This window comes from Myotis davidii, unplaced genomic scaffold, assembly GCF_000327345.1.
Source record: "Myotis davidii unplaced genomic scaffold, ASM32734v1 scaffold217, whole genome shotgun sequence".
Lineage (NCBI taxonomy): Eukaryota > Metazoa > Chordata > Mammalia > Chiroptera > Vespertilionidae > Myotis > Myotis davidii.
The window spans coordinates 8,910,910-8,927,310 of NW_006290034.1; the positions used below are offsets into that span (position 1 = coordinate 8,910,910).

General features: G+C 53.3%; 2 protein-coding genes across 2 annotated transcripts in view; one reads left to right on the plus strand and one right to left on the minus strand.

Annotated features, from left to right (window-relative positions):
* VANGL1 (VANGL planar cell polarity protein 1) overlaps window positions 1-2,113 on the plus strand; it is a 31,057-nt gene extending 28,944 nt beyond the window's left edge. Inside the window, exon 7 of the mRNA XM_006763045.2 lies at window positions 1,352-2,113. Within this exon, the coding sequence (XP_006763108.1) occupies window positions 1,352-1,612 (261 nt within the window). The 3' untranslated portion in view covers window positions 1,613-2,113. The remainder of the gene's footprint in view (window positions 1-1,351) is intronic.
* Window positions 2,114-9,506: 7,393 nt separating this feature from the next.
* CASQ2 (calsequestrin 2) overlaps window positions 9,507-16,401 on the minus strand; it is a 42,188-nt gene continuing 35,293 nt past the window's right edge. The window contains exons 9-11 of the mRNA XM_006763046.2: window positions 13,764-13,864; window positions 11,920-11,994; window positions 9,507-10,492 (exon numbers count right to left, since the gene is read on the minus strand). Of these exons, the coding sequence (XP_006763109.1) occupies window positions 10,280-10,492; window positions 11,920-11,994; window positions 13,764-13,864 (389 nt within the window). The 3' untranslated portion in view covers window positions 9,507-10,279. The remainder of the gene's footprint in view (window positions 10,493-11,919; window positions 11,995-13,763; window positions 13,865-16,401) is intronic.

The window sequence follows — 16,401 nt, forward strand, 5'->3', positions numbered from 1 at the left end:
GACTGTCCCCTTGGCACGGGTTTCCGTGCTTGCGTGCTGGTGTTCCTGAAGGACGCGTTCCTCGCGGAGGAGGCGCTCGGTCACAGGCCGTCCTTCCGAGGCATGAGGCAGTGTTACACTCGCCTCTGGGATCCTTGGATCTGGGGGCGGGGGGGAGCACGCTGCCTCTTCCCCCCACACTTGGCAGCGTCGGGGTCACTGCTCTTTTTACTCCCTGCCCACCTAAGAGAAGGAAAAAGATTTCTTACTATTTGAATTCATATTTGTAGAAATTCTTCATGTGACAGGACGTCTTTCATAGGTTTATGTTCTGTTCATTCTCCTCTAAGTTGTCTTACTGACTTCATTTCTCTGATTGTTGAATTGTTTCTTTTTCGTGTGGTTCCTAAGAGCTCTTGTCATATCAGACCAGTGTTTGTGCCAGAGGCTCAGCTCTGCTTAGAACAGGTGCTCGCAGCGCTGAGATCAGGACCTGAGGCAGCAGCGAGGCGGGTGCTGGGGACCCCTTACCGCCTGTGTCCCGACCAGAGTGACACATCCCAGCGTTTTCTATGTCTCGCCGGCTCATCCGTTCTCATAGCCAAGTCAGGGTATTGATGGATGTGATACATGTGCTGTGAGCTCAGGTGTGTGCTGGGTACAATGGGAAACCAGTGCCTGTCCCCCAGGACAGGAGAGTCCCATGTGGGGCCGAGACCCCAAGTCAGCAATTAATTGTCCCAAAAGGGAAAGCTGCCCGGGCGTCCAGCAGTGATCCCAGGCGTTCAGGGCGTGCTCATCTGTCCTGGAGGCCCAGGAGGTGGTTGGAGAAGACTTAAAGGGCCAGGGGGGCATTTAAAGATGACATTCAGCAGACAGAGTGATACTGTGGAGGTGGGGGGAAGTGGGGGCAGAGAATCCAAGGAGCTGGCGCCAGGAGGTGTGAGGGGAGGTGGGGCCTGGCCAGCCCTCAGACTTGCTGTGCACCCCCTCTCCCCCATCGCTGGCGTTGATTGGCAACATTGATCGTAGTCACCTCCTGCCATGAGATGGTTAGTTGCCCACTTTGTCCTCACAGCAGGCCTGTGAGTTAGGTGCTGTCATCCCCACTTTCAGAGCTTAGGTGACTGCCCCAGTCCCACAGCCAGCCGGCGGGAGAGCAGGTGTCTGTGTGCGCAGGTCGATCCCTACAGGTGTGCAGCTCATGTTCTGGAGTGTTCTCTGTGCCCTGCCCTGCTGAGCGCCCAGTGTGGGAGGAGGCAGACCCACAGGCAGGGCCTGTGCGGTGGGGCTGTGCGCGGACGGCGGTGCCCCGGCCAGGGCTGCCCTCGGACCAGGCGGCTCTCCCTAACAGCCTCCTCCTCTGTTCCAGGCCTTCCTAGAGCGTTACCTCCGCGCGGGCCCCACGCTGCAGTACGACAAGGAGCGCTGGCTGTCCACGCAGTGGAGACTGGTCAGTGACGAGGCCGTGACGAACGGGCTGCGGGACGGACTCGTCTTCGTCCTGAAGTGCCTGGACTTCGGCCTGGTGGTCACTGTGAAGAAGATCCCCTTCATCGCGCTCTCGGAGGAGTTCGTAGACCCCAAGTCGCACAAGTTTGTCCTCCGCCTGCAGTCGGAGACATCGGTGTAAAAGTCCTGCGTTTGCGGCTTTTTTCCAAGAAAAGAACAGGGAGGGCGATCCGCGTGCACGGAGGGCCACCTGGTGTGTGTGACGTTCATTGCCGAGACTGGCCGGCGCTGGACCAGCGGCCTGACCTGCACTTTATTTGGAAGGAAGACGAGGTGTCGCCCTGGAAATCCGTGCGGGGGACACCGGACTGGCGGATGGCACTTCTCAAGAGGCCGTCCCCCGGCGTTCCTGTGGCAGCTGTAACCAAAGCCGAGCGGGCGGCTCTGGGAGCCTCGCCTTACAGCTCCGTCCGCGCGTCTCCGGCGCCACACCCTCCACAGCTCCCAGGGGACGCGTCTTTATCCTGGTTCCGGAAGCCAGACGTGTGTGTGTGTGTGTGTGTGTGTGTGTGTGCGTGTGTATGTGCGCAAAGGTCCAGGTCCACTCCCCCCACAGCCAGGGGCTGTTCCTTGTTGCCTTAGGCTCCACCGAGCGAGATCACAACAGAAAATGTGCACTAATGATTCGATTGGATCTTTCTTTTCCCAAAGAGAAAACCAGGCCGCTCTGTTTCTGATCCTGTTTCCCTACGGGCCAGAGCAGGTAGCCTTTGCTCACTCTGTGATGGGCACCTGTCTTCACCCATCCGCCCTCGTGCACACGCACACACACACACACACACACACACACCACCCACCCCAGCTGGCAGGTCCAGCCCGGGAAGCCCAACCTTCAGAGCTGCCAGGGACCTGGCCCTGCCCGTGTGCCTCAGGCGCTCCCACGGATTGTTGGCGTAGAGAAGCATGGATTGCCGCCCCCTCTCCCCCCAGGTAGATCGCCAGGAGGGCAAGCCAGCTGGAATGTCCCTTAGAACCCCTCCCCGGCTCCCCACCCACCGGGGAGGACTGCCACTGTGACGGACTGGCAGCTTCAGCGTGGACCCTCTAACGTCCAGGGAGTGCCTGCCAGGGGAGACCAGGCTATGCCACCGCGGTGACAGCTGCTGCTGCTGCCCAGCCCCTGATTTCTGACCACCGTCACTGTGCATCCCACTCCAGCCCTCTGCTGCTCACTCCCGGGAAGGGCTGGTCGGCCCCTGGTGTTGACCTGGCTTGTAGAGTTTGGTCGAGAGAGAAGGAAAGGTGCCCTGGCTAGTGTGGCTCAGTTGGTTGAGCATCGTCCCATGCACCAAGAGGTCTCTGGTTTCATTCCTGAGGGCATGGGGGATAGGGGGGAGGGGCTGCAGAGTGTAGAGAAAGGGGAGTGGGGGCCAACCTTAGGGTCCGTGATCAGCTTCTTAAATGCGGCTGGTTCCAGGGGCTTTCCCGGCAGAGGCCTGTGCAGGGGCTCGGGGGGAGCCACACGGGTTCTCCGTGCCTCCCTCTGCCTCCTGTATCCACTACACACCTTTACCAAGTGCTCCCTCGTGCTCTCCCGGGCACATAGGGCCCCGTCCGCTCGCTTCAGTGTGTTCCCACACCCCCCGCCCTGGTGGTTATGTGTCCACGGGTGGCACAGGATTCGTGTGTCGTCCTTTAAATCAGAGTCGGCTTTGGATATTTGTACCCGAAAAAGGAAACGGTGTTCTTGAACGAACAGCCTTCAGGTCAAAAGGAAGACGTGCTGGGAAAGAAGGAAGGGAAGCCAGTCGGCCTGGCGTGGGGCCGAGGTGCACTGTGTCACCGCACGGTTCCACTGCTGGAACCCACCCCCGTAACCATGGTGCTTCCGTCCTCTTAGTGTTTGCCTGTAGGTCCCTTCAAGCCGGACATTCCTTAGGGTGATGTCTTTCTCAGGAATATGTTTCGGGAGATGGTGAATGTCTATGACTTTGGCTGCGTGAAGGTTACAGCGTCCGAGGCTGCTGCGTCGGGGGCACAGCGGTGGACACGCCCTCCATGTCCCTGCACGTGGTTCACGGTGACGCTGCCCGCCAGCGTCCCCAGGGCCCAGGCTTCCAGCCCTGTCTGCAGTTGCCAGCCCTGGAGGGGTCACGTCGGATTGGCTGCTTCGGCGCCTGCACCCCCGCAGGTGAAGAAAGGTTAATATATTTCCTCTCTACCCGTTTCTCTCTCCCTCAGCCTTGTCAGACCTTCTGAAATTACTGTTTCTGTTTTAAGTTGAATACTGATTTTTTTTTACACTGACTTTGTACGAACCCGTTTTTGAAAGAATACCAAAATAAAACGCAGGGTCTCTGGACACAGACTTGGCACATTCAAACCCTTAATAGCAGGGACAGTGTCCATGGCGTTAACACACTGAAGAGCCGCACCCCGCCCTGGAACACAGTGCGTCTTTATTTTAGTTCCTGGAACCAGTCGGCTGTTCTTCTTAAAAGGGGGTGTTCTGTGCCCTGGGGCTGGTCGCCTATAGATACATCCACATTAGAGAAGACAGATTTCATTTGCCTTAACTGTCTATAGATTTTTCTATAACTTTCAACCGAAGGTATTACAATGTGGACGTTAATTGCTAAAGCGCAGGAGGTAATGAGCGCCTGCCCGAGACCGCTGTCTCCCTGGCGGTGTCTCAGCCAGTAGATAACTTTTGTCCTGAAGCGTGTCCTTTCGAAGGTAATGGCCATGTTTAATCGCCCGTGACCTGAATGTCGAAGTCTGCGTGCTCGGAGGTGGAAGGGATGGTAAGGTGTGGTCGTTCATCCATCCTTTGCATTAGCAGTTAAGTCGAAGCACAGAATGCTTTCGCTCAGGTTCATCAAGCAAGCCCTCGAGAAAGTGCTTGGCCAGCGAGCTGCCCGGCCATTACCACCTCCCTTCCTCCCTCTCTCCTCTTGAAATCTACCGACAGGACAGGTCCCATACCACGGGCGGTAAGAGGTAGATGGCCCCTGTGGGTGTGTGCACATGTGTGTTTTGTGTGTATGTGCCTGTGTATGTGTGTGCCTGTGTGATGTGTGTGTGTGCCTGTGTGTGTTGTGTGTGTGCGCACATGCCTGTGTTTGTGTGTTGTGTGTGTGTGTGCATGTGCCTGTGTTTGTGTGTTGTGTGTGTGTGCACGTGCCTGTGTGTGTGTTGTGAGTGGCTTGTTGCCCGAGCTTGGACCTCCTTTTCCATCGGGAGAGTGTGGCTGTGCTGCCGAGTGTAGGAAAGGGATGAGGTGCCCGTGGAGTCCTCTGTCTTGCATCTCAGCTTCCCCTCTGAGTGCACGTGTTAGATGTGGATATGGCTCAGTGGGGAGCTACGTGCCTTTCAGGTTGGCAGAACGCGATCACCCTGCCCCTCCCCATGCCTGCTCCTGGGAGAGTGTCCCAGCCACTCAGTGAGACCAGCAAATCAGGCCTGGGGTTGGCTCTTCTCCCCGGGCCCTGCTGTGTCAGGCCCTCTCAGCAGAGACACACATCCTGTGTGGCTGGATGTTTCCATGCACATGAGCCTTTCTCAGCGTGTGTGTTAGCACGTAGATGGCATGTTTGCATGTTAGGCACCTGCACATCTGTGTTGTCTGGCAGATGGTATGTGTCTTCGTAGGTAACTTGTTTGTGTGTTTCTATGAATGAGCGTGTGAGGTGCATGTGCTTCTACACAGGCCGTGTGTTCAAGAGATTTCCTAATAGCACCCATGGTTGGGAGGGTGCTGCATAGCCAGGGACCCCTCCCTCCCTCCTGTGCCCCTTTCCCTCCGTCACACCAGCTCCTCCCAGGAGTGAGCGGCGTTGGCACTGAGCTGTCTCCTGCAGGGCCCGCCCCCCTGCAGGCCAGTCCATGGGACCTTGTTCAGGCCCATCTGACCTGACAGCAGAGAGAAAGGTCAAGTTCTGTGGCAATTACTCTTCCACCTCCATGACCCTGGAAGCCTTACTGTATGTTTCCCAATACAGCCGAAAAACTGAGCATCATCAAAAAAAGGAGCTGGAACCCTGAGGGTAGCACAGAACGTTGGCACAATATTTAAACAGTCCTGCCGCAGCGACCCTGCGATTGTAATGTGATGCTGTATTTCTGGGTAGCGTTTATGCCTTCTGCATCTTGTTACAAAAAATAAATCACTACTGTGAACGTACTACCCTGTAACCTTGCGGTCATGTTCCGTCCCACGTAAATGCGAGTTGTTCTTGAGCCCAGAGCACAGCCCTTGCCCGGGATTCAGTGCTAGTGTCTCTGAGGGACAGGGTGTGCCTGGCATCCTGGTCATTTTGAATCCCGCGTCCCAGTGAACTCATGTTACATGTTATATTTTTTATTCTGAAAACTTGGAAAATAAGCAGAAATCCTAAGTGGAATTTTGTTTCTCTTTCTCATCTAAAGAGTTTTAGGGGACATTTTCACTCTTGCATGATTTAGATACCTTATTAGAGATAATCTGTCAAGTTTCTGTGAAAACTAAGTCAATTAGGGTAGATTGAATGGGCAAGTAGAATCGCCATTGCATTTAACAAACACACACACACACGCACACACGCACGCACACACACACACCTGGTTGCGTGCATTTTATGGCCAAGAAAATATTCTAAATGAATAGACTACTGGAAATTAAAATCTTAGGCTCTAAAACCTGGAGATGAAACAGGCTTTTCTGAGTAAATCCATAAATGGAAAAAAGATCTTTGAGTCAAGAGTGAGAAGTGTCATAGGCTGGATTCGTACGCTGGTAGCGGTGGTGGTGGTGGTGGTGAATATTGGATTGTTTTTGCGAGTGGCTTGGTATTTCAGTCTAAATTGGTGATTTATTTTAGCTAGCTCTATTTAAAGGGAGCTTGATTATTTGACAAATGGATTTTCACTCCACTGTCTCTTTACCTGTGCGGAGCGCCGACAGCTCGCACATTCTTATCTGTTCATGGACAGGAGTGAGAGAAAGCAATTGGTGTGAACATGCTCATGGTATAGATCATCGATAAGCTGTTTCTCTGGGCCGTCGGCCAAGATGTGCACCATTTATATCCTCAGGAACAAACGCTACTGGAGAAACGATGAAAGCTGTGTGCGGACATAAGCCAGAGATTCCGTTCTTTCCCATCCACTCCCCATGGTGCAGCCGTAGAACGTGGCAGAGAGTCTCAGTGAGAAACTACCAGGTAGATGGACGTGGAGTGACGGGTATCAAGATGGCATCAGGCAGAGCCAGTGCCAGAGGCAGGCCAGAGGCAGGGGCGTGGGCACAGCAGTGTCTCTGCTTGAGGGGAAACTCCGTAATTCCTTGTTGGTGTCAAAGTGTCACGCAGGCATCTTCTCATTACATGGGCTGCTGTTGACATCAGACAAGCAAAGCGATGTTGGACTCTTGGGTATGTTGTCTGTATCTATATCTGATCTTATTACGGTGGTTCTGAGAATTCATATTCCAGACAAAATGATGATGCATTTGTGGAAATGACACGAGGTGCTTTGAACATTTTTCCAGTTCCAGCTTCTTGCTCATGGAAATGATTGTGCGTTCTTGATAACACAAGTGAATAATTTTTTCCTAATAGGATGACCTTGCCGTTCTAATGATCTGACATCCCCCGTACTGTTTAAATGGATCATCGCCTCCGAAATGAACGGAGAAGGGGTCTCCTGGCGTATTCAGTGAAAAGGATTGTGGGACATGCACTTGAGTCCATCTTCGGACACTTTCTGAGAAAAAGAAATGGGATCCTTTGATTCCTTAATTTTAGGAATTTCGTTTAAATCCTTGATTTAAGTGTAAACATGGGATTATAGTGACACTCTTTTAAAGTGTTTGTGTGACCCTAGGAGAATGACATGAGCCCCCCATGTCCCTCTCAGATTCCTCGTCTGTAAAATGGGGAGAATAACCAGACCCATCTCCTGAGAGCCTTGTGAAGATGAAGTGAGATAATGCGTGTTAAAGCAATGGCACCGCGCTCCAGGCCAAACATTCCGTAACTATCAGCTCTAAACGTTTCAGACCAGTGACCCAGCAGCTGCTTCCAGACAGTGACCCCCAGAGCCTCTGACACAGGAGCTCAGGGCGGGATTTAAACGGCCTGCACGTTGCTCACCGTCTCCTGGGGTGAACAAGGGGATCTCCCCGGGCTGGGGAACAGACCACTTTTATGACGAACCACATTCCTTGGCTGTTTGAAAGATTAGCTTCAAAGATGGCTGTGAAAATGTACCTCCCCGGGAGGTGACTGGAGGTAAGCCTGGGCCTGGCTGGTTGGCAGTGTAGCCCAGCCTGGGATGCGCCTGTCTCGGGTTTTGGGGGGTAGGGGAGGGGGAAATAAGAGGACGGAGGCCCTGCATGCAGTGTTTTACCCAGCAGTCCTGGGGATTACGCATTGTTACCCAGCAGTCCTGGCGTATTACAGGTATTCTGATGAATTAGTTATTCACTCATCAGTCCAATAACGGACTATCTACTTGGTGCTGGGGATGCAAAGATAAATTCCTTGCCCACAACTTACTGAAAGGGCAAATATGAAATATGTGTTGCGTTTAAATAAGTGTGGTGAGCATGGCTGGCATGACTTCAGTGGTTGAGCATCAACCTCTGAGCCAAGAGGTCACAGTTCGATTCCTGGGTTGTGGGCTAGATCCCCAGGAGGGGGCGTGCAGGAGGCAGCCAATCCATGATTCTCTCTCATCATTGATGTTTCTATCTCTCTCCTCTCCTCTCTTAAATCAATTAAAATATATATATATTAATAAATAAATAAGTGGCGTGAATCAGGGTGTATACAAAATGCCATGGACGTAGAAGGGAAGGGGCCAGGTCACCTAGGCCAGTGGTCGGCAAACTGCGGCTTGCGAGCCACATGCAGCTCTTTGGCCCCTTGAGTGTGGCCACGAAGTTTCAATCACACTGTACATGCGCACCCGCACGTGGTATTATGTGGAAGAGCCACACTCAAGGGGCTGCAGTTTGCCAACCACTGACCTAGGCAACTGGATAGATGGTGACATCAGTCATCCAAACTGGGGCTCCACTAAGAGGAGGAGGGGAACCCTAGGGGTGAAGGTAATGGCCTTGGGTGTTGGTACATTGTTTGAAGTGTTTATGCAACATCCAAACCAAGATGTGCAAGAGCAGTTGAATAAATGGGTCTAAGTCAAGGTTAGCGACCTAGACATGGAAGTCATTAGCACATAGGTGGTGGCTGATGGGCATGGATGATCCTACCCTAGAAACATGTCAGAAAGAGTTGAGATACTGGGAAATACTAATATTTAAAGGGTGAGCAGAGGAGGAAGGCCAGGAAGGAAAACTGAAGAGAGACAGAGAGAATGGGAGCAGGATCAGAAAATCAGAGAGGATTTCTAAGATAGTCTTAATATTGGGAGCTTTTGGGTCTTGCTCCTCGGCATTGGCCATCAGTTTGGCTCAAATGAACTCATAAAAATTCTCCAAAAAAAAAAAAGAAGAGACAGTTTGAATTTTTTCAAAATATGACTTTAATGACAGTTAGCTAGTATTCCATAAAAGGATTGCCCTATTTTTGAAGAATCTGCAGTGTCTTACACATGTCAAAAGACTGAGAAAATAAATTAGAACATTATTATTCACACTTAACGCTAAAACTACCGAGCACGACGTAACTTTTAGAGAGTTCTGAAGGCACTTGGGCGTGTTTATTTTAGTGCCTCGGGGCATCACTATGAACTCTGTTTACTGTCCTGGTCAACTGCGGGCGTGCTGATGAAAGCAGAGTTAACTGACCTCTGGACAAACCAACCCTTTCTCCAAATGGGAAGGGGTGTCCAGACCCGAGCTCAGGCTAGGAAGCCACCTGACCCATCAGAAAAAATAAAATCCTTTCATTCTCTCAGCGTCTCCCCCTCCCCTATGTGAGACTTGTCCCTAAGGCAGTGGTTCTCAACCTTCTGGCCCTTTAAATACAGTTCCTCATGTTGTGACCCAACCATAAAATTATTTTCGTCACTACTTCATAACTGTAATGTTGCTACTGTTATGAATCGTCATGTAAATATCTGATATTCAGGCTGGTCTTAGGCGACCCCTGTGAAAGGGTCGTTCGACCGCCAAAGGGGTGGCGACCCACAGGTTGAGAACCATTGCAAGGGAAGTTCAGAGAGCACGTTAACCTCCCTCCCAGTGCCCCACATACTGGATGCGGGTGACATCCATCCACATGCGCTTGTACAAGGCCTCTCGATAGCCATCCAAAGGCTCAGATCTGCGCTCATCATGGTCTGACCTTCACTTGAAGAATAAGCTTAATAGAGCCAAGAGAAGCTGCCTCATAAGCCTGTCTCCAAGGCTGAGCCTCCCCTACGAGGGTCTCACCGATGTGCCAGGCACGGGGCTACAGGATTAATTGTGTGTCTTCCCTCAGCTCTAATGATGATACGGCCACTGCGTGTTTGCGAGTTAGCAAGCTGTCCATTCTGTCCCTGACGGAGTCAGAGGAGACAAGTAAACTTGAGTAGCGGTGTCAGGGGAGGGCTCTCCCTGGACCGCCAAGAGTCCAGCGCTGCCATGGCCACGGATGGCCGGACAGAGAGCAGAGGTTTCCCGTGACGGTCAGGACCATCCACAGGGGAACGGTTCCCCCCTGTACTTGCCAAGCGGGGTGACTGGATTTAGAAAGGCATGTGCATGTGCTGAATGGTACAGCTCCTGATGGGAAGGGGTGGGAAGAGATGCCGGGACAGGGGGAGGCTGGGCGTGGCCGGGGCTGCTGGCTGCCACCTGGTGCTGTCCGTGTGGAAGGGGGGAGCTGGATTCCGTTTTCATCAAAACCAGGTGGAGCCGGAGCTAGTCATCATCATCGTCACTGTCATCATTCTCCTCATCAGAATTATCACTGTCGCCATCGTCATCGTCGTCGTCATCGTCATCATCATCATCTTCCTTGTCGTCTTCCTCGGTGTTTATCTTTCCAGAAAGCACGTCCTCAATCCAGTCCTCCAGGTCCCCGGCCGTGGGCAGGTCGTCGTCATCTGGAATCTCCATCCAGACGCTGTCGGCCTGCAGGGAGGGGCAGGATGGGGCAGTGAGCGAGGCACGCGGCTGTATCAGAGCCGAGGGCCCCACGCGGCTGTTATATAGATCCCTACCTAACAGCATCTATATCCCATTCTTAATGATTTTAATTGATTAATGAAATCCGGTGCTGCTCATGAGTTGATACTACTGGTAACATGTGGCTCTTCGTCTTTGTTACTGTCTTAACAGTCTTCCGTGTTGGGGCCAGGTGTGCAGTGTAGTGGGTAGTTGATCGTGCACTTGACAAAGTGGTCCCCCCAGTATTTCCAATCCCCACCTGGCACCATACATGGTTATCACAATATTAGCGACTGTATTCCCTATGCTGTACTTTACATTCCTGCGACTGTTTTGTAACGACCAGTTTCTACTTCTTAATTACATATTCTATTTTATATAGAACTAGAGGCCTGATGCACAAAGTTCATGCAAGGGACTGGGCCCTCTCAGTCCTGGCCTCATCCAGACAGTGGTTCTGCTATTCGGTCTAATTAGCATATTAGCTCTTTCTTATCTAGGATTACATTTCTGGTAGGATAGCCACAAAACTACCACCCACGTTTCCCCGCAGGCATCGGACTAGGATGGGGTCGGCAGTGCAGAGTGTTTTTGCTTTTCACCTTGTATCCTACTGTTTGTTTTGAAGTGTTTCGACTTGAGCAAATTGTGGACATTATTATTAATATAAAAACTAGTTTACAAAATACATCAATGTAGAATTCTCCAGCTGATTGAACCCTGCCGACAGGGCAAGAGGAATGGCTAACGGGCCCCCTTCACACGCGTCGGCTCCATTTAGCGGCGGCTCTGATGGACCCTCTGTGACCATCCCTTTCCGCCCGTTACCCGTCTGCCTGGTGTGTCTGTCCCCTGCGTGCTGTTGTGTGGAGCTGCATCAGATGCCTAGACTGAGGTCCGCCACTCCTCAGGCTCGGCCAGTCCTCCTCACTAGCCTCTCCCGCCTCGGGCCAGTGGGGCCTGGATGGTGCGGAGAAGCCCCGCCACCCTATGGCTTCCTCCCGATTCCTGTGACCCCGTCTCCTGTCTGCGACCTGGTGCCAGGGGACGGGCCGCCATCCCCCTGCAATGGCAGCTCCAAGTGCGGGGTCCGTTGGAGACCTTGTTTGGGGACATTGGAAGAACGTACAGGGGGGCTTACTCCCAAATAGGCCGTGACCCAGGTCAGGCTGGCCCCATAAGCAAGGACATGCGCCGTGGAAGGGAACCAGGGAACCATAGGTTGGGACTGGCTCCGAGGCGAGGTGAGGGCCACACTGAGCTTGGGCAGGGCCCAGGGTCCTGCTCCTTTATGAGGGACTGGACTCCCTGCGGACCTCACGGTCAAGGCTGCTCACAGAACATGGGACCGGCTGCGGGGGCCTGGGCAAGCTTCCACGGGGCGTACTCACATCTGTCACGTTCACCACCCCAATCTGCGGCTTGAATAGGTCGATCTTGAAAGTCTTTTCCCAATAGGCAATGAGCTGTGGCAACAGAAGGTAAAATTAGACGGCAGGGACAGGGCATTCCCTTAAAATCACTTTCTGTGGTGCCCCCACCTGCCATCTCATCATAGTAACTAGGTCACTGCTGGGTAAAGGGCTCCCAACAGCTGCGGGCACTTAGGAAATTGAAGACTTGCCCAGCCCTCAGCCCTTTAAATCAGCACAGGAAGAAAGGATGTCATAACAAACCATGAAATGTGTCATGTGGACGCGTGTGCAGCTGCAGAGGGGAGCGTTGCAGAGGTGGTCTAAAGTCGATCCCCAAATTACTTGGGGCTCTTTATAGTTTATGTGGTGGGAGAGATTTCCCTCCGCCTCTCTCAACGCCCCATTTAAAAACCCCTTACACTGCGCTACCCTGCCGTGAGGTCGCTGAGAAAGCAGTGACGCGCCGTCAGTTGGCATACAAGTAAGAAGCGTGCCTCTTCATTCAGCCAGGCATGTGGGCTGATCTCCGACGGGGCGGGACTAACGGGTGGGGGGCCATGGGCTAAAAACGGAGACATCCCATGGTGGAAAGTCTCAAGCCAATATATAGCCTGATGGGCCCTCGAAATCAGAATAGTCTGAGATTTTTCCTTTGCAAAAAGCAAGGCAAACGATAGAGCAGGTCAGAGCTGCAGACCATCCGCAAGCTTGCATAATCAAACAGTCCCGATAAATTAGAAACGCATTCGGGCCATAGCCAAAGTCACAGCATACAGCGCCTCACAGGGCCGTGATTTTGTTATCGCCCAAAATGATGGCATTGACCTCAGGTGTCACGGAAGTCCCTGCCTTGGTTGCAATCACTAAAACCCCTCGGTGTTGTCTGTTTAACCATAGCACGGCCAGTCCTGGCCTATGCACCGATCGGTAACTCCTGGAAGAAGCTAGACTTGCCATCTATAACCAACGAAACGTGTTCTGATGACCAGCAGTTAGCACAACCTGAGGTCTGTTGACTGACCGGCGAAGCTTTGGCATCACGTCGACCAGTCACTGTTTCGACCTCTCCAGCTGCCGTTGTTTCCTCTGTGATCCGGGGATTATAATAGTCCCCACTTCACAGGGTGTTGAGAGGATTAGACAAGGTGATACATGTGAAGAACTTACCCTAGTTCCAGGCATACAGTACACAGCAGCTACGTTCATGATCGTCACCACTGGGCTTGTGCATTGTCCAAATTCTGCTTATTCTCTTTAAACCAAGCACAACCAAGGCTTGCTGCTCATTGATCGCTGACACCAGCAAGAGTTCAGACTTTAAGGCTCTGATGCATGCTAATCCTGGGCTGGACACTAGGCCAGGACCTGGGAGAACCCGATGGAGACAGGGTCCCTGCCCTGGAGAGTTGCTCCTCCTCCCGTGCAGCTCTGGGCTTTATGCAAAGAGTTCACGTCTGGTTCTCATCACTTAGGACCTCAGGTCCCCACCCAGAAAAATGAGAGAGGCTACAACAGTGGGTGGTGATGGGCTGCAGGCAGCCAGGGGGCAGCTGGCAGAAGCATTTCACCAGCTCAGCTGAGACTTCTGGTCTCCAGGGAGTGAGAACACATATATCTAACCACGTCAGGGTCAGCACCAGGCCCCAAGGTCAATGTTACCCCAGTGGCCAAGATCTCCCCCGCTGGATGGGGGCGGCCATTGAGTTTCTACATGTGCCCCTCCTGTTTCATATCCACCTTCACATGAGAGGCCCTCACACCACACCCAAGCCTGAGGCTGTGATGGCGACTACAACCGGGCCCGGGTCTGAGCCACTCACCAGAGGGAAGTCGTCCGGGTCGATCCAGATGATGCTCAGGTCCGGGTTGTCGGTGTTGTCCCGGGCCACCTGTTTCAGGGTCTCCAGGAACTCGTAGCCATCTGCAGCCGGATCAAGAAGGTGAGTAACCCCAGTGCCTACATGGCTCTCAGCACGGACGGCAGAGGCTGCGGTTTTTCCATGAGGGTTTCTTAAGCCATTGGCTGCGTACCCTCAAATTATAGGATTATTCTATAAAATGAGTCAGAGGAGAACCCTGCCACAAAGCAGCTTACTCAAAGGAAACAATAAAGTTTTTGAGTAAAGAAATGAAAAGTTCACAGGGAAGTGGCTGGCTCGTAACTCGAAGCCGCGCTCCGATCGGATCGCTAACCTGCAGGTGAAGATGGACCCGCCCGGCCTGGTCCTCACTCAGCCCTCCAGGCGCTCCGGAAACCAGCAACTTGCCATCCCTCGGTTTCCCCACAACTGTGCTCTGGGACCAGGACATGGAGCCTGGACCCTGGGTTTTCTGCGGCCTGGAATCCCTAAAACCTTCCGACGAAGGTGGCTCCTGACCTAGAGCTGGTTTCATAGTTTGAGAAGCAAATGGGGTGCCCCTCCCTCCCCATTTCCGTGTGGGCTGTGCTTCCCCTCAGGCAGGCCGCAGCACTCATTGCCCCCGGGGGAGGGATGATTCATAGGAAAAGCAGACCCTGTCTTGTGAGTTTCAAGAACACAGATTTCTTTCTTTTCTTTTTTTTTTTTGCTTTAAAAGCTTAAATCTTGCAGGACTGCACACAACAAAATTTATACCATAAACAAGCATGTTGGAAGAATGTTTAGTAAGAGAAAGCCTCAGCAACCCCACCCCACTCCCAACTGGAAACAGAGTGTAGACTCTGGAAAGTCCCTGAGAATAAGCCTGTGTGTGTGTGCATGTGTGCGTGTGTGTGTGTGTCTGCGCACGTGCGCATGTTCAAGTCCGTACGCACGAACGCAGGCCCATGTGAGCGTCGCTGTTCACATACAGAAATGCCATAATTTTAGGGAGTCCTAGATTATCAGGCACCCATGCTCTGATCTGGAATAAAACTCAGGGAAAGGGGAAGACCCAGAATCTCTGGAAGAACTCCGCGCCCCGCCCCAGCCCCCACCCCCTACCCCCGCAGGAGCACCAGGGAAGGAAAGTCAGGGTCCGCCCACTTCTCTGTGGTTCTGAGGATCATAGGTGAAGCTGAGAAGGGAGACAGATCCAACCGCTGGACGGAGGAGACGCTGGTGACCTTGGGACAAAGCTGGAGGCCAGACCGAATGATAGATGCCACTGTGACAGGCGACGATGACGATGGCTTCGCCTGTCCATGCCTGGGAGCCAGCGGGACAGTGGCCCCGGGCTTGGTGGGCAGGGGTGGGGGACCCCTCACTGACAGGCCCAAGTTCCGCCATCCAGGGGTCAAATGTAGGTTCAGGTCTAGATTCTGAGGTTACGGTTCTCGAACGGCTGACTCTAGCCTGAAACGTGGACCTTCTGTCCAGCCACTCGCCAGCTGCGTAGGAATTCAGTATGGCAACCGCCTTTCTCTGTAAAGGTTTCCTCTTTGGTGGCGGCCCCCAGCCACTCAGGCCCCTCTCTCTGGCCTCTGTTTAACAAGCCTCTCCCTTCTCCGGGCACCCCGGCTGGGGCCTCTGGGTAAAGGTTTTTCTCAACACTTCCTCATTTTCTCACATTCCAGGCAACATGCACTCTATTCTTAGCAGCTCTGCCCTGCGTGGGTGTAGTCACTTTCAATGTTGTTAGTTCATAAGATTGAGACGGCCCCTCGGGCCTCATCACCTGGAAAGCAGGGCTCCTGTCAGCAGAGAGGAGGGTCTCTACGGCCCGCAGCTCCCCACCTGCCCCCCAGCAGCAGAGAGGAGGGCGGCCTGGGAGAGACAGAGAGAAACACGGATGTGAGAGAGACACTTCGATTGTTGCCTCCCGCACGCACCCCGAACAGACGCGGGATCGAGCCTGCAACCGAGGCACGTGCCCTGGGCCGGGATCTATTCATGGAGCCAAACCGGCCAGGGCCGGCCATTATTTTCAAATGATCCGAGTTCTTCCACCTGAAAGCAAGGAACCTGCCATCCACCGGTTCATTCAATGTTTACATTCCGGGCACGGGGGCGGCTTACCGACGGCCTAGGCCCGCACAGGGGAGAAGTCCCGCGCACCGGAAGTTACGTCACGACGCAGCGCACGCAGGGCACGTGGGCGGCCCCTTCTGATCCCTGCTCCCCACTCGGGACTGAGGCACCTGAGGCGCCTGTGAGAGCCTCGCTCAGGTGGGTCAGGGCGGCCGGTTCCTGTCTCTTAAAGACCCACGCCCCTTTCTGTGATGTTCTGAGTATTTACCGAGCGCTTTCTGGGTACTGAGTACTTTTGCATTTAATCTTTGCATTGAGTCTGATGGAGGGTCGGAGGTTTTTATTATCTCCATCTTAAAGGGGATGGAGTTGAGACAACAGGGAGCGTGCTGACCTGCCGGGTGTCACGGGCCAGCACGTGGCGGAGCCGGGATGCTGAGCTGCAGGTGTTGGGTCTGCGCAGCTGCAGCCCTTTCCGTGTTCCCCGTTCTGCCGGGGCCTGGGCGCTCCCGCCATGGGCTGGGGCGGG